The 21,403-nt window shown below is 45.7% G+C and overlaps 1 protein-coding gene across 3 annotated transcripts in view; it reads right to left on the reverse strand.

Moving 5' to 3' along the window:
• Window positions 1-12,156: 12,156 nt before the first annotated feature.
• LOC100170250 (starch synthase V) overlaps window positions 12,157-21,403 on the reverse strand; it is a 41,425-nt gene continuing 32,178 nt past the window's right edge. Inside the window, exons 18-21 of one of the 3 annotated variants that reach the window (XR_004857505.1) lie at window positions 13,233-13,294; window positions 12,926-13,022; window positions 12,533-12,712; window positions 12,157-12,382 (exon numbers count right to left, since the gene is read on the reverse strand). Coding sequence is in view for 1 of the 3 variants with exons in the window: in NM_001130131.1 (NP_001123603.1) it covers window positions 12,593-12,712; window positions 12,926-13,022; window positions 13,233-13,294 (279 nt within the window). In the remaining 2 variants the exon portion in view is untranslated. 3 annotated transcript variants of the gene reach the window in all.

Genomic DNA, 21,403 nt, shown 5'->3' on the forward strand with positions numbered 1-21,403 from the left:
GCTTTATGGGCTTAAGCAAGCCCCAAGAGCATGGTATGAATGCCTTAGAGATTTCCTTATTGCTAATGGCTTCAAAGTCGGAAAGGCCGATCCTACTTTGTTCACTAAAACTCTTGCAAATGATTTGTTTGTATGCCAAATTTATGTTGATGATATTATATTTGGGTCTACTAACGAATCTACATGCGAAGAATTTAGTAGGATCATGACACAAAAGTTCGAGATGTCTATGATGGGGGAGTTGAAGTACTTCTTAGGATTTTCAAGTGAAGCAACTCCAAGAGGGCACCTTCCTAAGCCAAACGAAGTATACTCAAGACATTCTAACCAAGTTTGGAATGAAGGATGCCAAGCCCATCAAGACACCCATGGGAACTAATGGGCATCTCGACCTCGACACGGGAGGTAAGTCCGTGGATCAAAAGGTATACCGGTCGATGATATGTTCATTACTCTATTTATGTGCATCTCGACCGGATATTATGCTTTCCGTATGCATGTGTGCAAGATTTCAATCCGACCCTAAGGAATCCCACCTTACGGCCGTAAAACGAATCTTGAGATATTTGGCTTATACTCCTAAGTTTGGGCTTTGGTACCCTCGGGGATCCACATTTGATTTGATTGGTTATTCGGATGCCGATTGGGCGGGGTGTAAGATTAATAGGAAGAGCACATCGGGGACTTGCCAGTTCTTGGGAAGATCCTTGGTGTCTTGGGCTTCAAAGAAGCAAAATTCAGTCGCTCTTTCAACCGCCGAAGCCGAGTACATTGCCGCAGGTCATTGTTGCGCGCAACTACTTTGGATGAGGCAAACCCTGCGGGACTACGGTTACAAATTAACCAAAGTCCCTTTGCTATGTGATAATGAGAGTGCAATCAAGATGACTGACAATCCTGTCGAGCATAGCCGCACTAAACACATAGCCATCCGGTATCATTTTCTTAGGGATCACCAACAAAAGGGGGATATCGAGATTTCTTACATTAACACTAAAGATCAATTAGCCGATATCTTTACCAAGCCTCTTGATGAACAAACTTTTACCAAACTTAGGCATGAGCTCAATATTCTTGATTCCCGCAACTTCTTTTGTTAGATTGCACACATAGCTCATTTATATACTTTTGATCATATCTCTTCTATATGCTATGACTTATGTGTTTTCAAGTCTATTTCAAACCAAGTCATATGTATATTGAAAGGGAATTGGAGTCTTCGGCAAAGACAAAGGCTTCCACTACGTAACTCATCCTTCGCCGTCACTCCAAGCAACTCTCCATTCTTGGGGGAGAAAGCATGCGCACAAGGACTCCATCCTTGGTATAATCTTAACTCATTTATTTATGACCAAAGGGGAGGATAGTACTTAAGAAGGCTCTAATGGTTCCGTTTTTGGCGATTCATGCCAAAGGGGGAGAGATTATGAGCCCAAAGCAAAAGGACCGCACCACCACCTATTTCAAAACTTAGTGTTTTCCAAGAATATTTTTCAATTGGTATCTTATTGAGTTCAAAAGGGGGAGAAAGTAGTATTTCAATTATTTTTCAATTGGTATCTTATTGAGTTCAAAAGGGGGAGAAAGTAGTATTTCAATTTGAATCTTCAAAACCCTCTTGAACACTAAGAGGATGATTTCATTAAGGGGGAGTTTTGTTTAGTCAAAGGAAAAGCATTTGAAACAAAGGACAAATTTCAAAACTTGAAAATGCTTTGCAAACTCTTATTCATTTACCTTTGACTATTTGCAAAAGAACTTTGAAAAGGATTTACAAAAGAGTTTGCAAAAACAAAGCATGTGGTGCAAGCGTGGTCCAAAATGTTAAATAAGAAAGAAACAATCCATGCATATCTTGTAAGTATTTATATTGGCTCAATTCCAAGCAACCTTTGCACTTACATTATGCAAACTAGTTCAATTATGCATCTCTATACTTGCTTTGGTTTGTGTTGGCATCAATCACCAAAAAGGGGGAGATTGAAAGGGAATTAGGCTTACACCTAGTTCCTAAATAATTTTGGTGGTTGAATTGTCCAACACAAATTATTGGACTAACTAGTTTGCCCAAGTGTATAGACACTACAGGTGTAAAAGGTTCACACTCAGCCAATAAAAAGATCAAGAGTTGGATTCAACAAAAGAGGAAAGGGCCAACCGAAGGCACCTCTGGTCTGGCGCACCGGACTGTCCGGTGTGCCACCGGACAGTGTCCGGTGCACCACCGGACATGTCCGGTGCACCAGAGGACTGCAACTCTAACTCGCCACCTTCGGGAATTTCCAGAGGCACTCGCGCTATAATTCACCGGACTGTCCGGTGTACACCGGACTGTCCGGTGTACACCAGACAGTGTCCGGTGCTCCAAGGGAGGTCGGCCTCAGGAACTCGCCAGCTTCGGGAATCTCCAGCGGCTCGTCCGCTATAATTCACCGGACATGTCCGGTGTGCACCGGACTGTCCGGTGCAACTCCGGAGCAACGGCTATTCGGCGCCAACGGCTACCTGCGACGCATTTAATGCGCGCTCTGCGCGCACAGAAGGCAGGCGCGCCCATACTGGCGCACCGGACAATGAACAGGAGATGTCCGGTGCGCCACAAGTCAGAACTCCAACGGTCAGAATCCAACGGCAGTGATGACGTGGCGGGAGCACCGGACATGTCCGGTGTGCACCGGACTGTCCGGTGCGCCATCGAACAGACAGCCCAGCCAACGGTCAAATTTGGTGGTTGGGGCTATAAATACCCCAACCACCCCACCATTCATTGCATCCAAGTTTTCCACTTCCCAACTACTACAAGAGCTCTAGCATTCAATTCTAGACACACCAAAGAGATCAAATCCTCTCCAAACTCCACACAACGCCCTAGTGATTAGAGAGAGTGATTTGCTTGTGTTCTTTCGAGCTCTTGCGCTTGGATTGCTTTCTTCTTTCTTGATTCTTTCTTGTGATCAAACACTCACTTGTAATTGAGGCAAGAGGCACCAATTGTGTGGTGGCCCTTGCGGGAAGTTTGATTCCCAAGTGATTTGAGAAGAGAAGCTCACTCGGTCCGAGGGACCGTTTGAGAGAGGGAAGGGTTGAAAGAGACCCGGCCTTTGTGGCCTCCTCAACGGGGAGTAGGTTTGAGAAAACCGAACCTCGGTAAAACAAATCCGCGTGTCTCACTTCACTATTCTTCTGCGATTTGTTTTGCGCCCTCTCTCGCGGACTCGTTTTCATTTCTAACGCTAACCCGGCTTGTAGTTGTGTTTATATTTGTAAATTTCAGTTTCGCCCTATTCACCCCCCCCCTCTAGGCGACTATCAATATCATCGTCCTCCCTTTTTATGTGGCGCGACACCGCTCGCTGCTGATCCATGCCCCTGAGCCACGCGCTGTCGACGGGGTGCCACTGCTGTTGCCACTAGGCCTATTTAAACGTTGGGTCGGATCAAGGTTGGATCGTAGATTGTTTAGCATGGTCCGTGTCCGACCTATGTCTAGTGTTGGGTTGGGTTGGCCCGCGTCTCCCTATAAGATGTGTGAGGTCAGGTTTCTTTCAGATTGAGTCGGGTTTTTTTTTGTTTTGGGTTGGGTTATCAGGTTGTGATGGGTTTTAGGTCGAAATCATGGCTCGTGCCCAGTCCATGGTTATTGTGAGTCAGAAACTATGGCTTGTACCCGTCGTATTGGTCGGGCCAGGTCAGGTCGGATTTTTTCAAATAGGTCAGATCAGGTGGCCCATGCTCAGGTATAGCTGCTGCTATGGAGCGAGGCACTGTTGGCGGTGGCGTCGTGGCCGCACGTGTGGTGGATCGCAGTGAATCAGTGGATGCCAACGCGTGCTTGGATGAGCCCTAGAAGGGGCAAGGGGACACGACGAGATGTGCGGTGGCGGGGCTGGTTGTCGGCAACAACATGGGAGTCATGAGGAGCACCAAGATGGAGGTGTCCATTGCTACAACATGGTAGTCGCCATGGGCACGAGGAACCACGACCCCTACAAGCGCTCGTTCCACTCCAGGAGTACCCCTTCTTCCTGGCATAGTTTGCCATGTTCGAGTGCGTTCGTGTGCCTCCCCTCGCTTCATTTGTGCCCGCACTGATTGGTGGTGGTACTAGATGTGGCGCACGCGTTGTGTTGCTGGTTACTATTGTGGTCGATTGCATCAAGACATAACCAAAGGGTTTTATCGTACAAGGAAAAAAAATGGGATGTCACTTGAGAAAGTCCATATATGGATTAAAGCAAGCTTTCATACAATGGCACCTTAATAGGGTGTTTGGTTTGAGGAATAAGCTAGTCCATCATCATCTCACTCCTCACTTTTTTGTTTGGTTTGTGGAATGGAATGAGTTGATCCATCACCACCTCATTTCTCACAGTTAGTTAGTTAGTACTAACATGAGAATGGGGTCATTCCACCAAATTTGAGGAATTGATTCGTGATGCAACACCTCATCTTAGATAGAATGATTCCTCAAACCAAACACCCCTAAGTTTTCTGATACTATGAGTATGTATCGGAGGTGAATTCCTCCGACCGGATGGTGGAGTGCACCCGCCCTGATCCTAAGATGAGGAGGGTTCTTAGGGATTTGCTTGACCGATTGGATGTACACAAGAACACAAGGATTAGTGTGGTTCAGGCCGCCGAAGTGTAATACCCTACATCCATTATAAGTTGTATTGCTTTGAGAGTCAAGAGTCTGAGTGTGTCTCAGTCTATGTCCCCACCCTATGGTCCAAGTGCCCTCCCTTTTATAGTCAAGGGGTCTGTTATAAGGGAGTTGGGTGCTACAAGGGAGTTGGACCCTGATAGGTGGGCCCATGAGCTATTACAATATTGAGGTGTTTAGATAGAGCTGACGATGCTAGATCTTCTCGGACATGTATCTCCCTTTTGCTGTCGTGCGATCTCCTAGCGTCCTTATCCTAATGTCGTGTCCCCGTCTAATCAGAATATAGGCTATAGGAAACGGGTGTCGCCTAAGAGGGGGGGTGAATTAGGACTTCTAAAAACTTTTACTAAACTAGGCCACACTTAAATCCCTAGAGCAAAACCTATGCAAATAATCAAACTAGAGTGCAAACTAGGTTTTGTCTAAGTGTTGCTATCTCTACCGCAAAGGCTAAGTTTCAATCTACACTAAATAAGTATGACTACAAGATTGAAACTTAAATGCTTAATATAAATGCGGAATGTAAAGAGTTAAGTAGAGAAGCAAACTCTCGTGGATGACGCCGGTATTTTTACCGAGGTATCCGGAACCACGGGAGGTCCCGACTAATCCTCGTTGGTGCCCCTACGCAAAGGGAAGCCCACGCGAGGGCCAAGCACCACGGTCGAGTAACTCCGTAGAGAGCCGCGGGCCTTCTCCACGCGCAAGTGGTGCTCCGCTTCCGGCTCCTCTCGGACGCTCCCCGCCGTCTCCACTATCGAGCTTCCGGCCGAAACGCCACGGGCCTCGTTCCCTCCGGTACACGGTGGCGGCCGTGACACAAACGCGGTTGTCACGGTCTCGCAAGACTCTCGCCCCACTCGGTACAATTACAACGACTCACGCAAGAGCCGAGGGGTTGTGTGGTTTTACAAAACTCACTCAACTAACTAGGGTTCACCTAGAGCAAGCGCTAAAGTGGTCTAACTAACCTAAGCACTTCGCAAAGCACCTACGCTAATCACCGAGTGATTCTATTAAGCACTTGGGTGTTTGAGCTCTTGGAAATATGCACTATGTGTCTTGGTATGTTGCTTGGGCTCTCACACTTGAGAATGGCCGGTTGGGGTGGTATTTATAGCCTCCACACCCCAAACTAGCCGTTGGACAGAAAGCAGCAGCTTTCTGTCGTCGGGTGCACCGGACAGTCCGGTGCACCACCGGACACTGCACAGTGGATGTCCGGTGCACGCCACGTCAGCCGACCGTTGGCGCCTGTAGCAGTCGACCGTTGGATCCGACCGTTGCCGTCTGCCCGTGGCACACCGGACAGTCCGGTGCTACAGCCAGAGAACGCCTGTCTGCGGCCTCTCTGCGCAGACTGTCCGGTGCCACACCGGACAGTCCGGTGCACACCGGACACCAATGTCCGGTGTGCCACCAGGCACTGGCTGACAGCCCTCATCTTGGATTTCTTCGCTGATTTCTTCGGGCTTCTTTGTTCTTGAGTATTGGACTCCTATGTATCTTTTTATGTCTTCTTTTGAGGTGTTGCATCCTCATTGCCTTGGTCCAATTCTTTTTGCATCCTGTGAACTACAAACACAAACACTAGAAAACTTATTAGTTCACGGATTGTGTTGTTCATCAAACACCAAAACTCAATTAGCCAAATGGCCCGGGGTCCATTTTCCTTACAATCTCCCCCTTTTTGGTGATTGATGACAACACAACCAAAGCAAGCAAATAATACAAGTATTTGAATGAAAATATGCATTTTACTTGCTAAGATGCATGATTGTCCCCACAATGATGATATTATGGACTTAAGCCTCCCCCTAACTCCATAATTCACTACTAAGATGCATGATTGTCCCCACAATGATGATATTATGGACTTAAGCCTCTCCCTAACTCCATAATTCACTTACTTCCTATTTTTGGACCAAATAACCAAAACCACTTGAAAAACCATTTGTAGATATAAAATTTTGAATTGGTGGTGTTTGGTGTTTGATATAGTTTTCATTGCTTTGGTCCCTAAACTTCTCCCCCTTTGGCATCAACCACCGAAAAGGAAGACATTAAAAGCAGTAGGAAGAAAATAACAGCTTGCCCTCATCAAGAATTGTATCAGATGATATCACTAGAAGGATATTAAATTAAACTATGTGAATGATACCACTTGAAGGAGTCCTCAAAAGATTACTCCCCCTAAATGAGTTGTCTCCTTTAGAAAGAGTTTTTCTCTTCCTTTAGAGATGAAGAAATACTCCCCTTGACAGAGATCCTCTACTTAGGAAAAACATGTGAAAATTAGAGGTGCAAGACATGATTTGGAAAGACTAACTTCCCTTATGCATAGGTAACAGAATATGAATTAACCACTTATGCATTTTTAGCAACATGGAAGTATATGATATGAAATATAGTCTAATCAAATATTGGAGAAGACATGTAAATGATACTAGATGTAGTCTCAAAAGATACCAATTGAAAGTCAATGGCGAGCTTGAGAGACATGAGAATTCTTGGAGATTTTGCAGTGGAAGATTGTTGTCTTTCTCCGGGGACCTTATTTTCCTTACAATGAGACTATCACAAGAAATAGACTTGAAAAGGTGTTAGTCTCAAAGTGTTAGATTATAGAGTAAACTCCCCCTAAAGGTGTACATACAAGTTTTGAATACTTGTAGGAGACATGCACTTTGATTTGATGTTAAGAGGGGCAAATTATCTGTAATCCAAACTTTGGCACATATAAGTTAAATGATACAACTTGTACAAATCAAAATTTTCAATTTATGCATCATTTACTATGGAGTGATATAGAAGCTATGTGCCGTGCTTAAATAAACATTTTAAGCCATGTAGGTTTGCTCAAGTATATGAATTTAAAAACAAGCAATCCTACCATATGATTTACCTAGTATGCATGATTTTAAACAAAAGTCCATAACAAATGAAATACTAGGCAAGAAAGGTAAACTAGATAAAAGGAAGATAGATACGCATATCTAAAAAACAAAAAGATACAATAAAACTAGTTACCTTAGTCATGGGTGGGAAATTTGGGTCCAAAATTTTCACTAACCCACTTGGCAATAAACTTGATCCAATATGATGTATCCCATGATATACATTCTAATTTTGCCAAGTCTCCAAATTTCCCGTAGGCCTTCGGTCCACTCACTTCCCTTTCGGGATCCAAACCTTCTTGGTGCTTTTCATGGTTGAAATTATTTCCTTTGGCACCCAGATGCGTTTGGCCCCCTTCCCTTTGTTGGCTTGCTTGTTGGCCTTGATTGCTATCACCTTTCCATTCTTTTTCTTTTTGATCAAATATGGTGTAGCATCCTTTTTGTTCACCTTTTTGATGTAGGTGTTGGAGATCTTGCTTGATGGCTTTTGCTTGAGCTTTTGCCTTTGTTTATCCCCGGTCATCGCCTTGCATTGGAAAGACTTGTGGCCTTCTTTGTGGCATAGCCTACAAATCACGGCTTCTCCCTCCATAGGCTTGTTCACTCCCGCAGAGGTGTTATCCTGTGGAGGTTGGATTTGTTTGGCTTTGCCTTTCTTGTCGTACAAAGCTTTGCCAAGGCGAGCCACTTCTTGCTTTAATTGTTCATTTTCCTTTGCAACCTCATCCGAACATGTCTCTATAACAATATTCTCAACAACGACTTGGTTGCAGGGGTTAGAATCATCAATTAAATCAAAGCACGAAGTAGAAGCATCTTTCTTAATTATTTCAGGTATTTCAACTAAAGATTCTGCTGGGGTGCTACCAATGTTTTCAATCTTAGTAGTTAGCTCATTATTGTGTATGCTAAGAATTTCCATTTTCTCTAGCAAATTTTCAATAGCTTCTTGGGAGCTAGCTAACTTAGCCTTAAGTTTTTCATTCTTTTTAATAAGGCTATCATCGGTAGCAGTGGATGGAGCACTAGATTCTAACAGCTCAATTTTAGTTGATAGCTCACTATTTAAGTTTGCAAAAGTTTCAAATTTTTCTAGCAAACCTTTGTAATCATTTTGAGAGCTAACCAACTTATTTTTCAAAGTTTTAAGTTGAGCTTTTTGCTTAGTGCAAACATCCTGGAAAAATTCTACGGCTTCCGCAAGCTCATCTAGAGAGGCCTTTCCCTCACCTTCATCATCACTACTACTTTCATCACTAGAGGATGGAATGCTTTTGTTACCTCTTGCCATAAGGCATTTGTGTGATGACCGTGATGATCGTGACGAGGACCGGTGGCTGCGCGTCCTTGGAGATTCATCTTCACTTGAAGAGTCATCCCAAGTTCTAACACTTGTTAGCGCCTTGCCTTTGCTCCTCTCCTTTTTGGGTTCGGCCATAGTTGGACAGTTGTCCCTGAAGTGGCCCTTTTCCCCACATGCGAAGCATCCTCTCTTCCTTTGCTTTTTCCTGTCAATGTTAAAGAGAAGATCTTCGACCTGCAGGGGCACACCCATTAGATTAATCTTGCGGATCATCCCCATTACCTTTCCGACGCGTCGGATTGTTTCATCGTCCTCGGAGGATGATGTGCATGGTTGATTATCTTCATCATCATCAATTTCTTCTTCTTCCTCTTCTTCACTTGAGGAACTTGGGGTGGGAGCCTTCTTTTTGCCCTTCCTTTCATCACATGCAAAAGCATATGGCCTTGAGGAAGTTGGCTCCTCTCCCCGACACATTTTTCGCGACATCTCAAAAGCCGCGATTTTTCCAATTACAATGGTTGGGGTCATGTTACCCAAGTCCTCCATGTTGTGAAGGATAGTGATGATGCTCCCATATCTTCGTTGTGGTAGTAGGGAGATAATCTTCCTCACAATGTCCGCATCACCTAGCTTATTAATGCCAATAGAATTGAGCTCATTGATAATTAGATTCAAACGAGAATACATGTCTCTAACAAGCTCATCATCTTTCATAGCAAAAGAATTATACTCATTTAAGACTAGGCAATGTTTTTGCTCACGGACATTGGATGTGCCGTCATGGAGCTCATGCAATTTTAGCCAAATCTCATTAGCAGTTTTCAAGGTAAATACTTGATTAAAAATATCCATGCTAAGAGATTCATACAAGCAATTTTTGGCTCTAGCATTTAAGTGAATTTCTTTTTCCTCACTCGTGGTTGGTTTCTCGGGATTCTTGAGGGGTTTCATCCCATCACGAGTGACTCTCCAAACTCCTAGATCAACAGCCTCTAGGTAACAAGCCATTCTAGCACTATAATATGGGAAGTTAGTGCCGTCGAAGTGTGGTGGCCTATGGGTATCCATCCCTTCCTCCAAAAAGCGTCGGCTCTTTTAGCGGTGAAGCTAAAGCGTTTCAAATGAGCCAAACCGGGCTCTGATACCACTTGTAGGAAACGGGTGTCGCCTAAGAGGGGGGGTGAATTAGGACTTCTAAAAACTTTTACTAAACTAGGCCACACTTAAATCCCTAGAGCAAAACCTATGCAAATAATCAAACTAGAGTGCAAACTAGGTTTTGTCTAAGTGTTGCTATCTCTACCGCAAAGGCTAAGTTTCAATCTACACTAAATAAGTATGACTACAAGATTGAAACTTAAATGCTTAATATAAATGCGGAATGTAAAGAGTTAAGTAGAGAAGCAAACTCTCGTGGATGACGCCGGTATTTTTACCGAGGTATCCGGAACCACGGGAGGTCCCGACTAATCCTCGTTGGTGCCCCTACGCAAAGGGAAGCCCACGCGAGGGCCAAGCACCACGGTCGAGTAACTCCGTAGAGAGCCGCGGGCCTTCTCCACGCGCAAGTGGTGCTCCGCTTCCGGCTCCTCTCGGACGCTCCCCGCCGTCTCCATTATCGAGCTTCCGGCCGAAACGCCGCGGGCCTCGTTCCCTCCGGTACACGGTGGCGGCCGTGACACAAACGCGGTTGTCACGGTCTCGCAAGACTCTCGCCCCACTCGGTACAATTACAACGACTCACGCAAGAGCCGAGGGGTTGTGTGGTTTTACAAAACTCACTCAACTAACTAGGGTTCACCTAGAGCAAGCGCTAAAGTGGTCTAACTAACCTAAGCACTTCGCAAAGCACCTACGCTAATCACCGAGTGATTCTATTAAGCACTTGGGTGTTTGAGCTCTTGGAAATATGCACTATGTGTCTTGGTATGTTGCTTGGGCTCTCACACTTGAGAATGGCCGGTTGGGGTGGTATTTATAGCCTCCACACCCCAAACTAGCCGTTGGACAGAAAGCAGCAGCTTTCTGTCGTCGGGTGCACCGGACAGTCCGGTGCACCACCGGACACTGCACAGTGGATGTCCGGTGCACGCCACGTCAGCCGACCGTTGGCGCCTGTAGCAGTCGACCGTTGGATCCGACCGTTGTCGTCTGCCCGTGGCACACCGGACAGTCCGGTGCTACAGCCAGAGAACGCCTGTCTGCGGCCTCTCTGCGCAGACTGTCCGGTGCCACACCGGACAGTCCGGTGCACACCGGACACCAATGTCCGGTGTGCCACCAGGCACTGGCTGACAGCCCTCATCTTGGATTTCTTCGCTGATTTCTTCGGGCTTCTTTGTTCTTGAGTATTGGACTCCTATGTATCTTTTTATGTCTTCTTTTGAGGTGTTGCATCCTCATTGCCTTGGTCCAATTCTTTTTGCATCCTGTGAACTACAAACACAAACACTAGAAAACTTATTAGTTCACGGATTGTGTTGTTCATCAAACACCAAAACTCAATTAGCCAAATGGCCTGGGGTCCATTTTCCTTACATAGGCCTCGGTGTAGGTTGCGACATAATCTGATACACTATCGTGCGTAGGGGTGCAATGGGTGGTGTCGTTCGGTCTTCTCCACTTGTCTTATCACTTCCTCGATAAGGCACAAGGAATAGTTGAGGTTATTATGAAGTGCGCCCAAGCTGCGTACCGAGTCAACGCCCTCGTCTTGGGAAAGTGCGGGGAATAGTGAACGCCATATGCTACAGATTGTGCGTGTCGCGTGTATTTAATGTGAGGGAAGTGTGTCGCCTGCCACTGACATGGGTAAGTAGGCATCCCATCCATTCTTTATATTGGTGGGCCCCAAGCCGGAGCCTTACATTGGGCTCTTCCCGACGGCTTACATCAGGCGTGTTTGGCATCGGATCTCTACCCGGGCAGGGAGCAAGTCCGGAATCATGTGGCATACCTGGACTTCCCATAACCTGACCGGAGAGGCCCGAATCATGATGGGGGTCCAGGCTCCGTCTGTAACGGGACGGACACGTGGCGACACCGGACCCTATCTGGCTTGAGGTTAGGATGGCTCATGTGTGGGGTCCGGAGGTTACTAAGGAGGTGTTTGGTTTCTAGAATTTTAGTTTTTGTATTTGACAATTTAGGAATTAAAATAGAATAAAATGGAGGGACTAAAAATTAGTCCCTAATACCAAACACACCCTAAGATAAGGTTGATTTTTTAGGCCGAACTAAATAATATAATTGTTGTTTAATACGACAGTAGCAAGAAATAATTCGAATCTTCAAAAAAACATGTAAACCAAATAAGTAGGTACGAAATCTATAAATCCAATACTTAATACATACCGCTGATGAGTTACAATTGCGAGGCAAATCTATTATCCGAGTTCTTATTCCTTGAAAAACGCTTTAAAAAGGCCCCTAAAACGGAGGGGTACTGTTTGTTTGTCCAGAATGATGTGTATGTGCCAAGTGCACTGACACTGTTCATGCTTGTTCCTAAAAACGCACACTCAAAATAGTAAATTGGAAATATTGTGAAATCCAGTGCAGCTCTACATACCATTTTTTATTCACTGACCTTTTGCTTGATTAAATGTTCATCTAAGAAATTAAATGATAGTCTAATTATATGCCAAAAAATGGTACCCTTAATTTGGGGAGATGGTGCCTCATGTAGGTCATGTGCTTCTCTAGCAGATGCCCAGTTCACAGCTTCGTTATGGATGAATAAGCCTCCCAATGAAGGCTATAGCACTTTGCGTCCCATGAAGAACCCCTAGCCATCCCATCCTTGATCTGTCGATCCCAATGCGAAGGGTCATTTTTCTGTACATTGGGAAGTAAATTATGTTAAATTCAAGAAGCAAGTAACTTCAGAAAATAAGATAGTTTCACTCAATCATCTTCCTGAGCCTTCCGATTGCAACTTTGACCTATATTGTTGTTCAGAACATTATTTAATCTGTTAAGAGATATTGATTGTGCACAATGAGCAGCCCGTGACAGAATAGATATTCTCCCTTGAGATTGCAAACTTACAAAGTCATCAAGTGCTTGAGAAAGAGACAAATCTCCATAGGTTGAGATGATGTACTGAGACATTACTGTATTGCGGCACTCATGCCCCTTTGACTCCCTGGTTACAAGTACATATAAATGGAAAGCATAAGCTATAACATGTACATAACATAACCGTCAATTGACTGATGTAAATCCTACTTGGTCCATACTCAAGCTTCTCATAGTCATGCAATGCAGTTTCTACTCACTTTGGATACAAAAAAGCATTTCAACTAAATCATATCAAACTGATGGATTGCCCAAATAAATGTTTTTTGGTTTTTACCTTGATTCATCGCTGGAAAAGTTTAACTGTACTGGCACAGATCCATACTTCATTGCCTTCATCTGCACATAAGAAGACTTACATTATTACATTACTAAGAGACACAGCAGTGGAGTGGAAAATAATCACAACATGGTTTGTCTTTGTGTGTTCTGAAATATATTAAATCAGTGGTTTGTGGTGTTCGCTAAATTGACAAAACCTATGCAAACAAATGTAGCCGTAAGATCCATTTGAAACACTTATATTCACAGCATCATGCTGGATAAAATCACCGAATGCAAATGAAATTATTGGTCCTTTATTTTACAAGACAACAAGGATATGTGCATTTAAAATATTATTTTACTTTTTTGAAAAAAAACCCCACACATGCATGTTGTTTTCTGTCAAAGACAATGAGAAAAAAATATGTATATAGTATAACCCTGCTCTATTTAAGGGCTACTAGCAGTACCATCTTAGGAGGTGTTTCGTTTTTTTTTTCTCGAACACGCAGGAGAGCTGCGTATCATTTCATTAAAAGAAGGATGATAATTACAATGACCTAAACACCACTCCCACAAACACACACACAAACAACACTAGTAATAATAACCCCCTTCTAACCGGGGTTGAACACAAAAGCTAGGTCCGAAAGACGGGTCAAGCCTTTGGCCCCCGCAAAACACCACATATTGAACTTATCACTAGCTGAGGTAAGCAATCTAGCTATAGAAGGCTGAGCACCATTGAAAACACAGTCATTACGGTGTCTCCAGATAGTCCAAGCCCCAAGAACCACCAAAGAGTTAAGGCCATCTCTAAGGTCCTTAGGAGTAACCTCAGCCGATCTACTCCACCAAGCTTCAAAATTGATATCTTCCATCCCGGGGGAGAGTGCGGACAGGCCGACCCGCTGGAGAAGAAGATACCAAAATTGCCTCGCGAGGACACAAGAAACAAGCAAGTGATGAATAGACTCTCCTTCCTGGTCACATAAGGGGCAAGAACTAGGATGGGGAAGACCCCTCTTAGCGAGCCGGTCAGCCGTCCAACATTTATTATGTAGGACCAGCCAAAGGAAAAACTGACACTTCGGCGGCGCCCAGGTGCTCCACACTCTCTCAAAGCCCGCCATGGAGGTAGAACCACAGAACATTATCTCATAAGCAGATTTGGCCGAATAGATACCATTGGAAGAGAACCTCCAATAATGTTTATCTGGAACTCCCGGTTGAAGATCAACATCAGCCACAACATCTGCCAGCAAAATGAAGTCAGCAATGACCTCCCAAGATACCACTCCCCTTAAATCCCCAATCCATGATGAGCTACACAGAGCATCAGCCACTGTCCTTCGCTTCACCGGCCTTTTAGGAACCAAACTAAAAACATGAGGGGCCAAGTCTGCAATCCTCTGACCCAGGATCCATCTGTCATGCCAAAAAAGAGTGGACTGACCATCACCCACTATGGAGGCCATTGCCAAAGAGCACAAGCTATCCAAGAACCGGTTTGAATGGAATGGCAAATCAGTCCAAGGTTTGGAAGAATCAGTTTTTTGGAGCCAAATCCATCTAACACGAAGGGCCCTATTTAAGCATTGGAGATCAGAAATACCAAGCCCCCCTAACTCTTTTGGGCGTGTGACCTTGCCCCAGGCCACCATACAATGACCACCATTAGCCTCTTTACGCCCTCGCCACAAGAACCCACGACGGATTTTATCAATTGCTTTAATAGCCCACTTAGGCAAATCCAGAGCCATCATTTGATAAATAACAGTAGCAGTGAGCACAAACTGCACCTGGGTAGCTCTACCAGCACGGGTCATCAGGTCAGCTTTCCAAGCCGGTAAGAGATCAGCTACCTTGTCAATAAGAGGCTGAAGCTGAGCTTTGGATAACTTCTTCAGGGAGAGAGGGAGACCCAAGTATTTAATTGGAAAAGTCTCAAATCTGCAGGGAAGGAGCTGCTGGACCAAATTCAAATCAGCATGTGTGCAACGGATGGGTACAATACTGCTCTTTGCCATATTAGTTCTCAATCCTGAAGCATCCCCAAACAGATCCAAAATCCTCACAACAGTGTTTAAGTCCCTAGGCTCTGGTTTTAGGAAGAGAGCCACGTCGTCTGCATAGAGCGAGATCCGGTGCTGAAAAGAATTAGAAGAAATGGGCTGCAGCAACCCATGCTCCTCAGCCTTGATAAACAGCAAAGTGAGGACATCCATAACAATTATAAAAAGCAGCGGAGACAAGGGGTCACCTTGCCGCAAGCCCCTTCTATGCGAAATGAACCTTCCAGGCACCCCATTGAGCAGGATCTGGGTGGAAGAGGTCATAAGAAAACCACTTATCACATCCCTCCACACTGGGCCAAAGCCTAATTTTTCCAGAACCTCAAGAAGGAAAGGCCAAGAGACCGAGTCGAAGGCCTTGGAAATGTCCAGCTTCAAAAGAATTCTGGGCTGATTTTTAGCATGGAGAAATCTTGCCGTCTGCTGGACAAGCATAAAATTGTCTTGTATGAAGCGACCTTTGATGAAGACGCTTTGTGCTTTAGAGATCAGCCCCTCCATATGACACCTCAACCTATTTGCAAGAACCTTAGTCACCAACTTGGCGAAACTGTGGATCAAACTAATGGGTCTGAAATCCTTGGCAGCAATAGCATCATTATGTTTTGGTAGCAGCGTAATGAAAGCTGTGTTAAGGAATCTGAAATTCCTGAAATCTCTCCCCCAAATAGTTGAAACAGCTGCCATAATGTCATTTTTTATAATAGGCCAGCAGCTTTTATAAAACTGCCCGGTGAACCCATCGGGGCCAGGAGCCTTGTCCGCGGGGAGTTGCTTGATAGTGTTCAAGATCTCCTCCTCAGTAATTAAAAACTCAAGAGCCTGAAGGTCATGTTGCTGCAGTCCCAAGGCATCAAGGTTGATAGTTTGGTTTCTCTGCACTTCACTTCCAATTAGATTCATATAGAAATCCCAGAAAACCTCAGCCTTCCCATCATGGGAGGTGAACAGCTGATCTCCATCCCGAATTGCCGTAATAAAGTTCTTCCTCTTGCGAAATCTTGAGCAAGCATGAAATAACTTGGTGTTGGCGTCGCCGTCCTTGAGCCAAGACAGCCGAGATCTGGTCCTAGCCACCGTCTTGAGCAGGGAAGCAAGGAACAAGCAATGTTTCTTTAATTGCTGTAGCAGCCAGCGTTCGAGATCAGAGAGAGGTCTACCATCCCTTGCTGATTCTAGCTGCAGCATCACTTCTCTACCTAACTCGAGCTGTAGCTTGAAGTTGCCCACTTTTTTGTCACTCCATCGTTGTAGCCCCTTGGCTGTAGCCTTGAACTTGAGGGAGAGAGATTTAAGAGGGCAAGCATTAATCTGTACAGAGTGCCAAGCATTAGAAACTGCATCATGAAAGCCCTCAAATCTTGTCCAGAAGGACTCAAAGTGGAATCTCCTCTTGCCCCGAAGATTATCCTTCAATCCAAGAAGGAGAGGACAATGATCAGAGCCCTCGGAAGCGGAACATTGGAGTAAGAAATCTGGGAATTTCTGCTCCCACTCAACGGAACAGAAGACTCTGTCTAGTCGTACCAACACATCATGTGCCCCTGACCAGGTGAATTTCCTTCCATGCAGATCGATGTCTTTGATTCCTAAATCCTGAATACATCTCCTAAATCTCCCCATCATGAATCGGTTGAGATTAGGATTATTTTTGTCTTCATCTCTATAAATCAAGTTGAAGTCTCCACCAACAATCCAAGGTCCAGCACAATTATCTCTAATAAGGCGCAGTTCTTGCATGAACATGAGCTTCCTATCATTACCCTGGGGCCCGTACACACAGGTCAACCACCACTCATCACCAATCGTTGGACAGAATTTGACAGAGACACTGAAGACATCAACACGGGAGTCAACAATAGCTCCCAATTTAGATCTCCAGGCCAGCAGTACACCACCGCTAGCACCAACAGAATTAAGAGTCACAAAATTGTTGTCGAAGTCAGGACCTAATAACGAGAGAACAAGACGACGGCTACAGCTCTACATCTTGGTTTCTTGTAAACAAATTATGTCTGCACGGACCGACTCTACTAGACTCCTTACAGAATCTTGCCTCGCGGCGGAGTTTAATCCGCGGACATTCCAGAACAGAATCATGGAAGGATCCATTAGTAAACACTTACAAGACAACACACATCCACCAAATTAGCAGACCATGGTGGCCGCTCCACCCAAGTCATCTGGGACTGCCCAACCAAAAAGTGCTGCAAGGGCTTGAATCTGTGAATAGGAGAGAGGATGGCAGAACAGCTTGGCATAAGTCTCCAGATCCTCACTGTTGAGCTGATTCGTGTCTGAAGTATTATGGATAGCCTTCATCACCAAAATCCTGGCCCTGGGGATCTGTGGAATGTGCTCAGCGCCTAGACCAGCCACCCGTCGACTACGACGGAGTCCCTGCGAAGGGATGGCAGGTTCTCTCCTCTTCTTAGCTTTTGGAGTAGGAAGTAAACAACCAATTTTCTTGGACACCATCTCAAAGAACTGCTGTTTGGAAGGAGATACGTCCTCTGGCGCGTCAACCTGTCCAACTGAAACACGTTGTCTTCTTCTACTATAAACTTTAAGTGATGTCCCGTAGACATTTGGATGCATTCTGCAGCTCTGACACTGGGGCGAGACAGGCCTATCAGTTTCCAGCGGCCCAACAGAATGTTGGGGGGAAATTAATGTGACCTGCCCCAGCGACCCTACGTCAGAGTGGGTCACCAGACCCATAGTGCCCTCTTCCTGCTGTAGAGGCCCATTAGATTTCAGCGGACCAGCAGATTGTTGGGGGGAAAGTAATGCGACCTGCTCCAGCTGTCCATCCTCAGAGTGAGTTTCTTCAAGTCTGCCATCCCGTAAACTGTCCTGCTCCAGCTGCCCATCCTCAGATTGAGTCTCTTCGAGTCTGCCATCCCGTAAACTGTCCAGCATAATTGTTTCCTTGGAAACCAGTCCAGCAGTCTGTTCAGTAGCCCCAGCAAGCAGTTCCAGGCTGGATCCGCCCAACAAACAATTCCTGCGCATGCACGGATCAGATGTTGTCCCCAAAGCAGACTCCACAGAGTTGTGCATCTTCAAGGATGGTTCTCCGGCTTCCTGTTGACCTCCTTCCATACGTCGAGAAGGCAGTTGCGGGCCCAAACGAGAATGGACTGAGCGTCGCCCACCAACACTGTGCTTTGAACGTCTCTGTGGCGACCCAGGGAAGAAGGAATCACCGTCACCATCAGGGGGGTCATTGTCGCTCAGCGGAGTGGGAATAACAATAGCTTTTTCCGAGGCATCGACAGGGGTGACCATCAGGCTGATCTTGTAGGATAAACAACGCTTTTCTCCTGCCGCAGGCCCTGGCTCCGAAATGATGAGAGTCATGTCACGATGTAGATTCCTCGGATCCAGACACCACGCCTTCAACATGAAGGACGATAGGTCAGTCTTCAATGCTGTTGCTGGGTGCAGCTCGGAAATGATGCACGAATCTCGCAGCAGAAATTCTGCTGTAGATCGAGACCATGCATGGGCCGGAATGCCCCTGATCTCCACATTAATCAAGGCCGGGAGCGATGTCGCAGCCGCATTTGCACAACGCGTCCACCTCTTAAACACAAGGTCAAACAGTGGTCCTCTGAAAATACTTCCATCATTGAATACCCTTGAAGCTGTTCGTTCATCCGGCAAGAACAGAATGAAATCCTCGGGCATTGCCTGGTGAATGGACATAGAACCCCCATCGACGTTAAAACTTCGAGCAACTTCATTGATGATCTCAGCCCCTAGGACCTCTGGCCTAGTACCAACTATTGTGACAAACAGAGCCTTCCGCAAAGCTGCATCCTCACGCGCCATCTCCGCCGAGAATTCCAGCACACATAAAGGAGAGAACATAGGCCTGCCTTGCTGATCATATTTCTGCTCTACCGTTGTAGTCTCCTCCAAAGTTGTCAGAGCAACAGCATCGTCGGAAGAAACAGAAGTTGGTGATAACTGTTGCATTGCCGCCCCCTGACGACGTGTGACACCCCAGTGTCACCTAGGGTTTCTCTTAAAAAGCCAAACCAAGAACCATTATTTTATGTGAACCAAAGTAAGCATGAGCATCAAAATAACTTAAGTAAGAAAGAATTCACCAAGTATATGCTTAAAAGTGTCATGATCAAGACAATTGAGTCTCTTAAAGGATAAGAATGTGCAACCCTAATTAAGAACCCTAAGTGAACCCCATGAACAAAATTCAAGAGAATAAGCAAAAGGGAATGAAAAGTTTAAAATTTTGAGTTGAGCCAATTATATAAGTTAAAGTATATTTGATAAGCAACAAGATAGATTGAGAAAGCTTAGCCAAAATAATTCAAGAAAACCCCCAAATCAAGCTTCTTTTGTTGGGACTCATTGGGAATTCTGAATTTCAGAATTCTGAAATTCAGACCTTGAGCCAAAGATCAGGGATGTTCACCTTGATCCCTAACTCGAATCCTAATGGCCCCATTGACAAAATTGTGTCTAACTAACCCCTCCGTCGTGTGCCAGAAGATGGCATTGGGACGCGAGCCCTAGACACGACAAAACTTGGGATTTGCCTCGGGTTTGGGCAGGGAGACAGACCAGATTTCCTGGCTCCATATCTCTGCAACCAGTAGGCAAAATCCTATGACCTCCACACAAGAATGGTAGCTTGTAGGGAGGAGAAGAGGTTTTGTGCACTGACCAAGGCGAGAGCAGGCTCGGATGAGCGACCACACGCGCCAGAGCTTGGGCAGAACGCACGGGCACACGTGTTCGACCCTGGTCGGCACGCCAGAGCTCGCCCAACCCGCGCGCGCGCTCGCCCCGGCGTCCGGTCAAGTCCGCCGCGTGCCCACGCCCTCGGTCGTGCCCGCCCGCGCCTATAAAGCCTCCCCGGGCGCACCTCTCTTCACCCCGCACTCACCCTCACCGGCCAGCCACCGTTCCTTAGCTCCGGCGAGCTCATTTCCGCCCGCCATTGCCACCAGAGCTACGGCCGTCGTGGCCAGCCCACTCCAGCCACCCTCCAGCCCAACCAGTGCTTCGGCTAGCTCCGCCAGTAGCCCGTGAAGCTTGCCAAGCCCTCGGACCCGACCGGACTTCACCGGAGGCCCGAGATCAACCTCACCGGACTTCGGTCTTCCGCCGCCTCGCGTGGACCGAGCTATCCAGTGAGTCTCCGACCAATTCCTTTCGCTCATGTCTTCTCTGGCATCCCGTGGACCTCCCTGACCTATTTGATTGAACTATCTCGCCGTGACCAGGCTGGTCTCCTCGCCGCCGACGAGCATCCCCGCCTGCGCGCGTAGACCGACCGACTCCGGCCATCTCCGACGGCGTTCCGCACACCGTTGTGATCCCCGCGACCTCCCCTTCACCATCGACCACTTCACCGGAACAGTCTTGCCGCCGGTAAGCCCCTCCGCCCTTTTCTTCGCCGCGGCTACTGTTTGAGGTAGAAGAAGGACCTCGGGTTAGGTTCTGTAGAACCCGAGGGGTTTTCCGTAATGTCAGCGACTCATGTAAATAGTAACCTAAGGACTGATTCGCGAGAAAAACTTAGAAAAACCGCCAGGGACCCCAGTGCAAAGTGGATTTCCATTAATCAATTCTGTTATTCTTTTTAAAATAACCAGAGAACTTAGAAAATCCATAACTTGATGAAATCTTAATGAAAAGCTGTCAAACCAATTTTGCTAGCTCTGGAATATTATGATCTATCATTTAAAAATAGTAAACCCCATGCTTTCTGTTCAAAATTTTAGAGTTTAAATTTAAAAACAGAAACCCCCTAAACCTTGTTTAATTAAGGAAAATTAGTTTTTCTTTTGTGTTGAGCTTAAGAAAATTTGTAGATGCTTATACCTTAATTAGACACTGTTTAAAAATAGTAAGAGCCCCAGCATTAGAGATTATGATGTGGTTATTCATTTAAAGCCATTTTGTCCAAAACTTAGAAAAAATCAGAAAAGCATTAGAAAATGTTGAACAGTGATTAATAATATTTTTCCTAGTTTACTTATGCAACAGAGAACCTAGGAAAAATGCAAAGACCATTAATTAGGACCAGTTTCTAATTAAGATGCTGTAATTAGCCTTATGTAGACTGAAAATC

This window comes from Zea mays, chromosome 4 (assembly GCF_902167145.1).
Source record: "Zea mays cultivar B73 chromosome 4, Zm-B73-REFERENCE-NAM-5.0, whole genome shotgun sequence".
NCBI lineage: Eukaryota > Viridiplantae > Streptophyta > Magnoliopsida > Poales > Poaceae > Zea > Zea mays.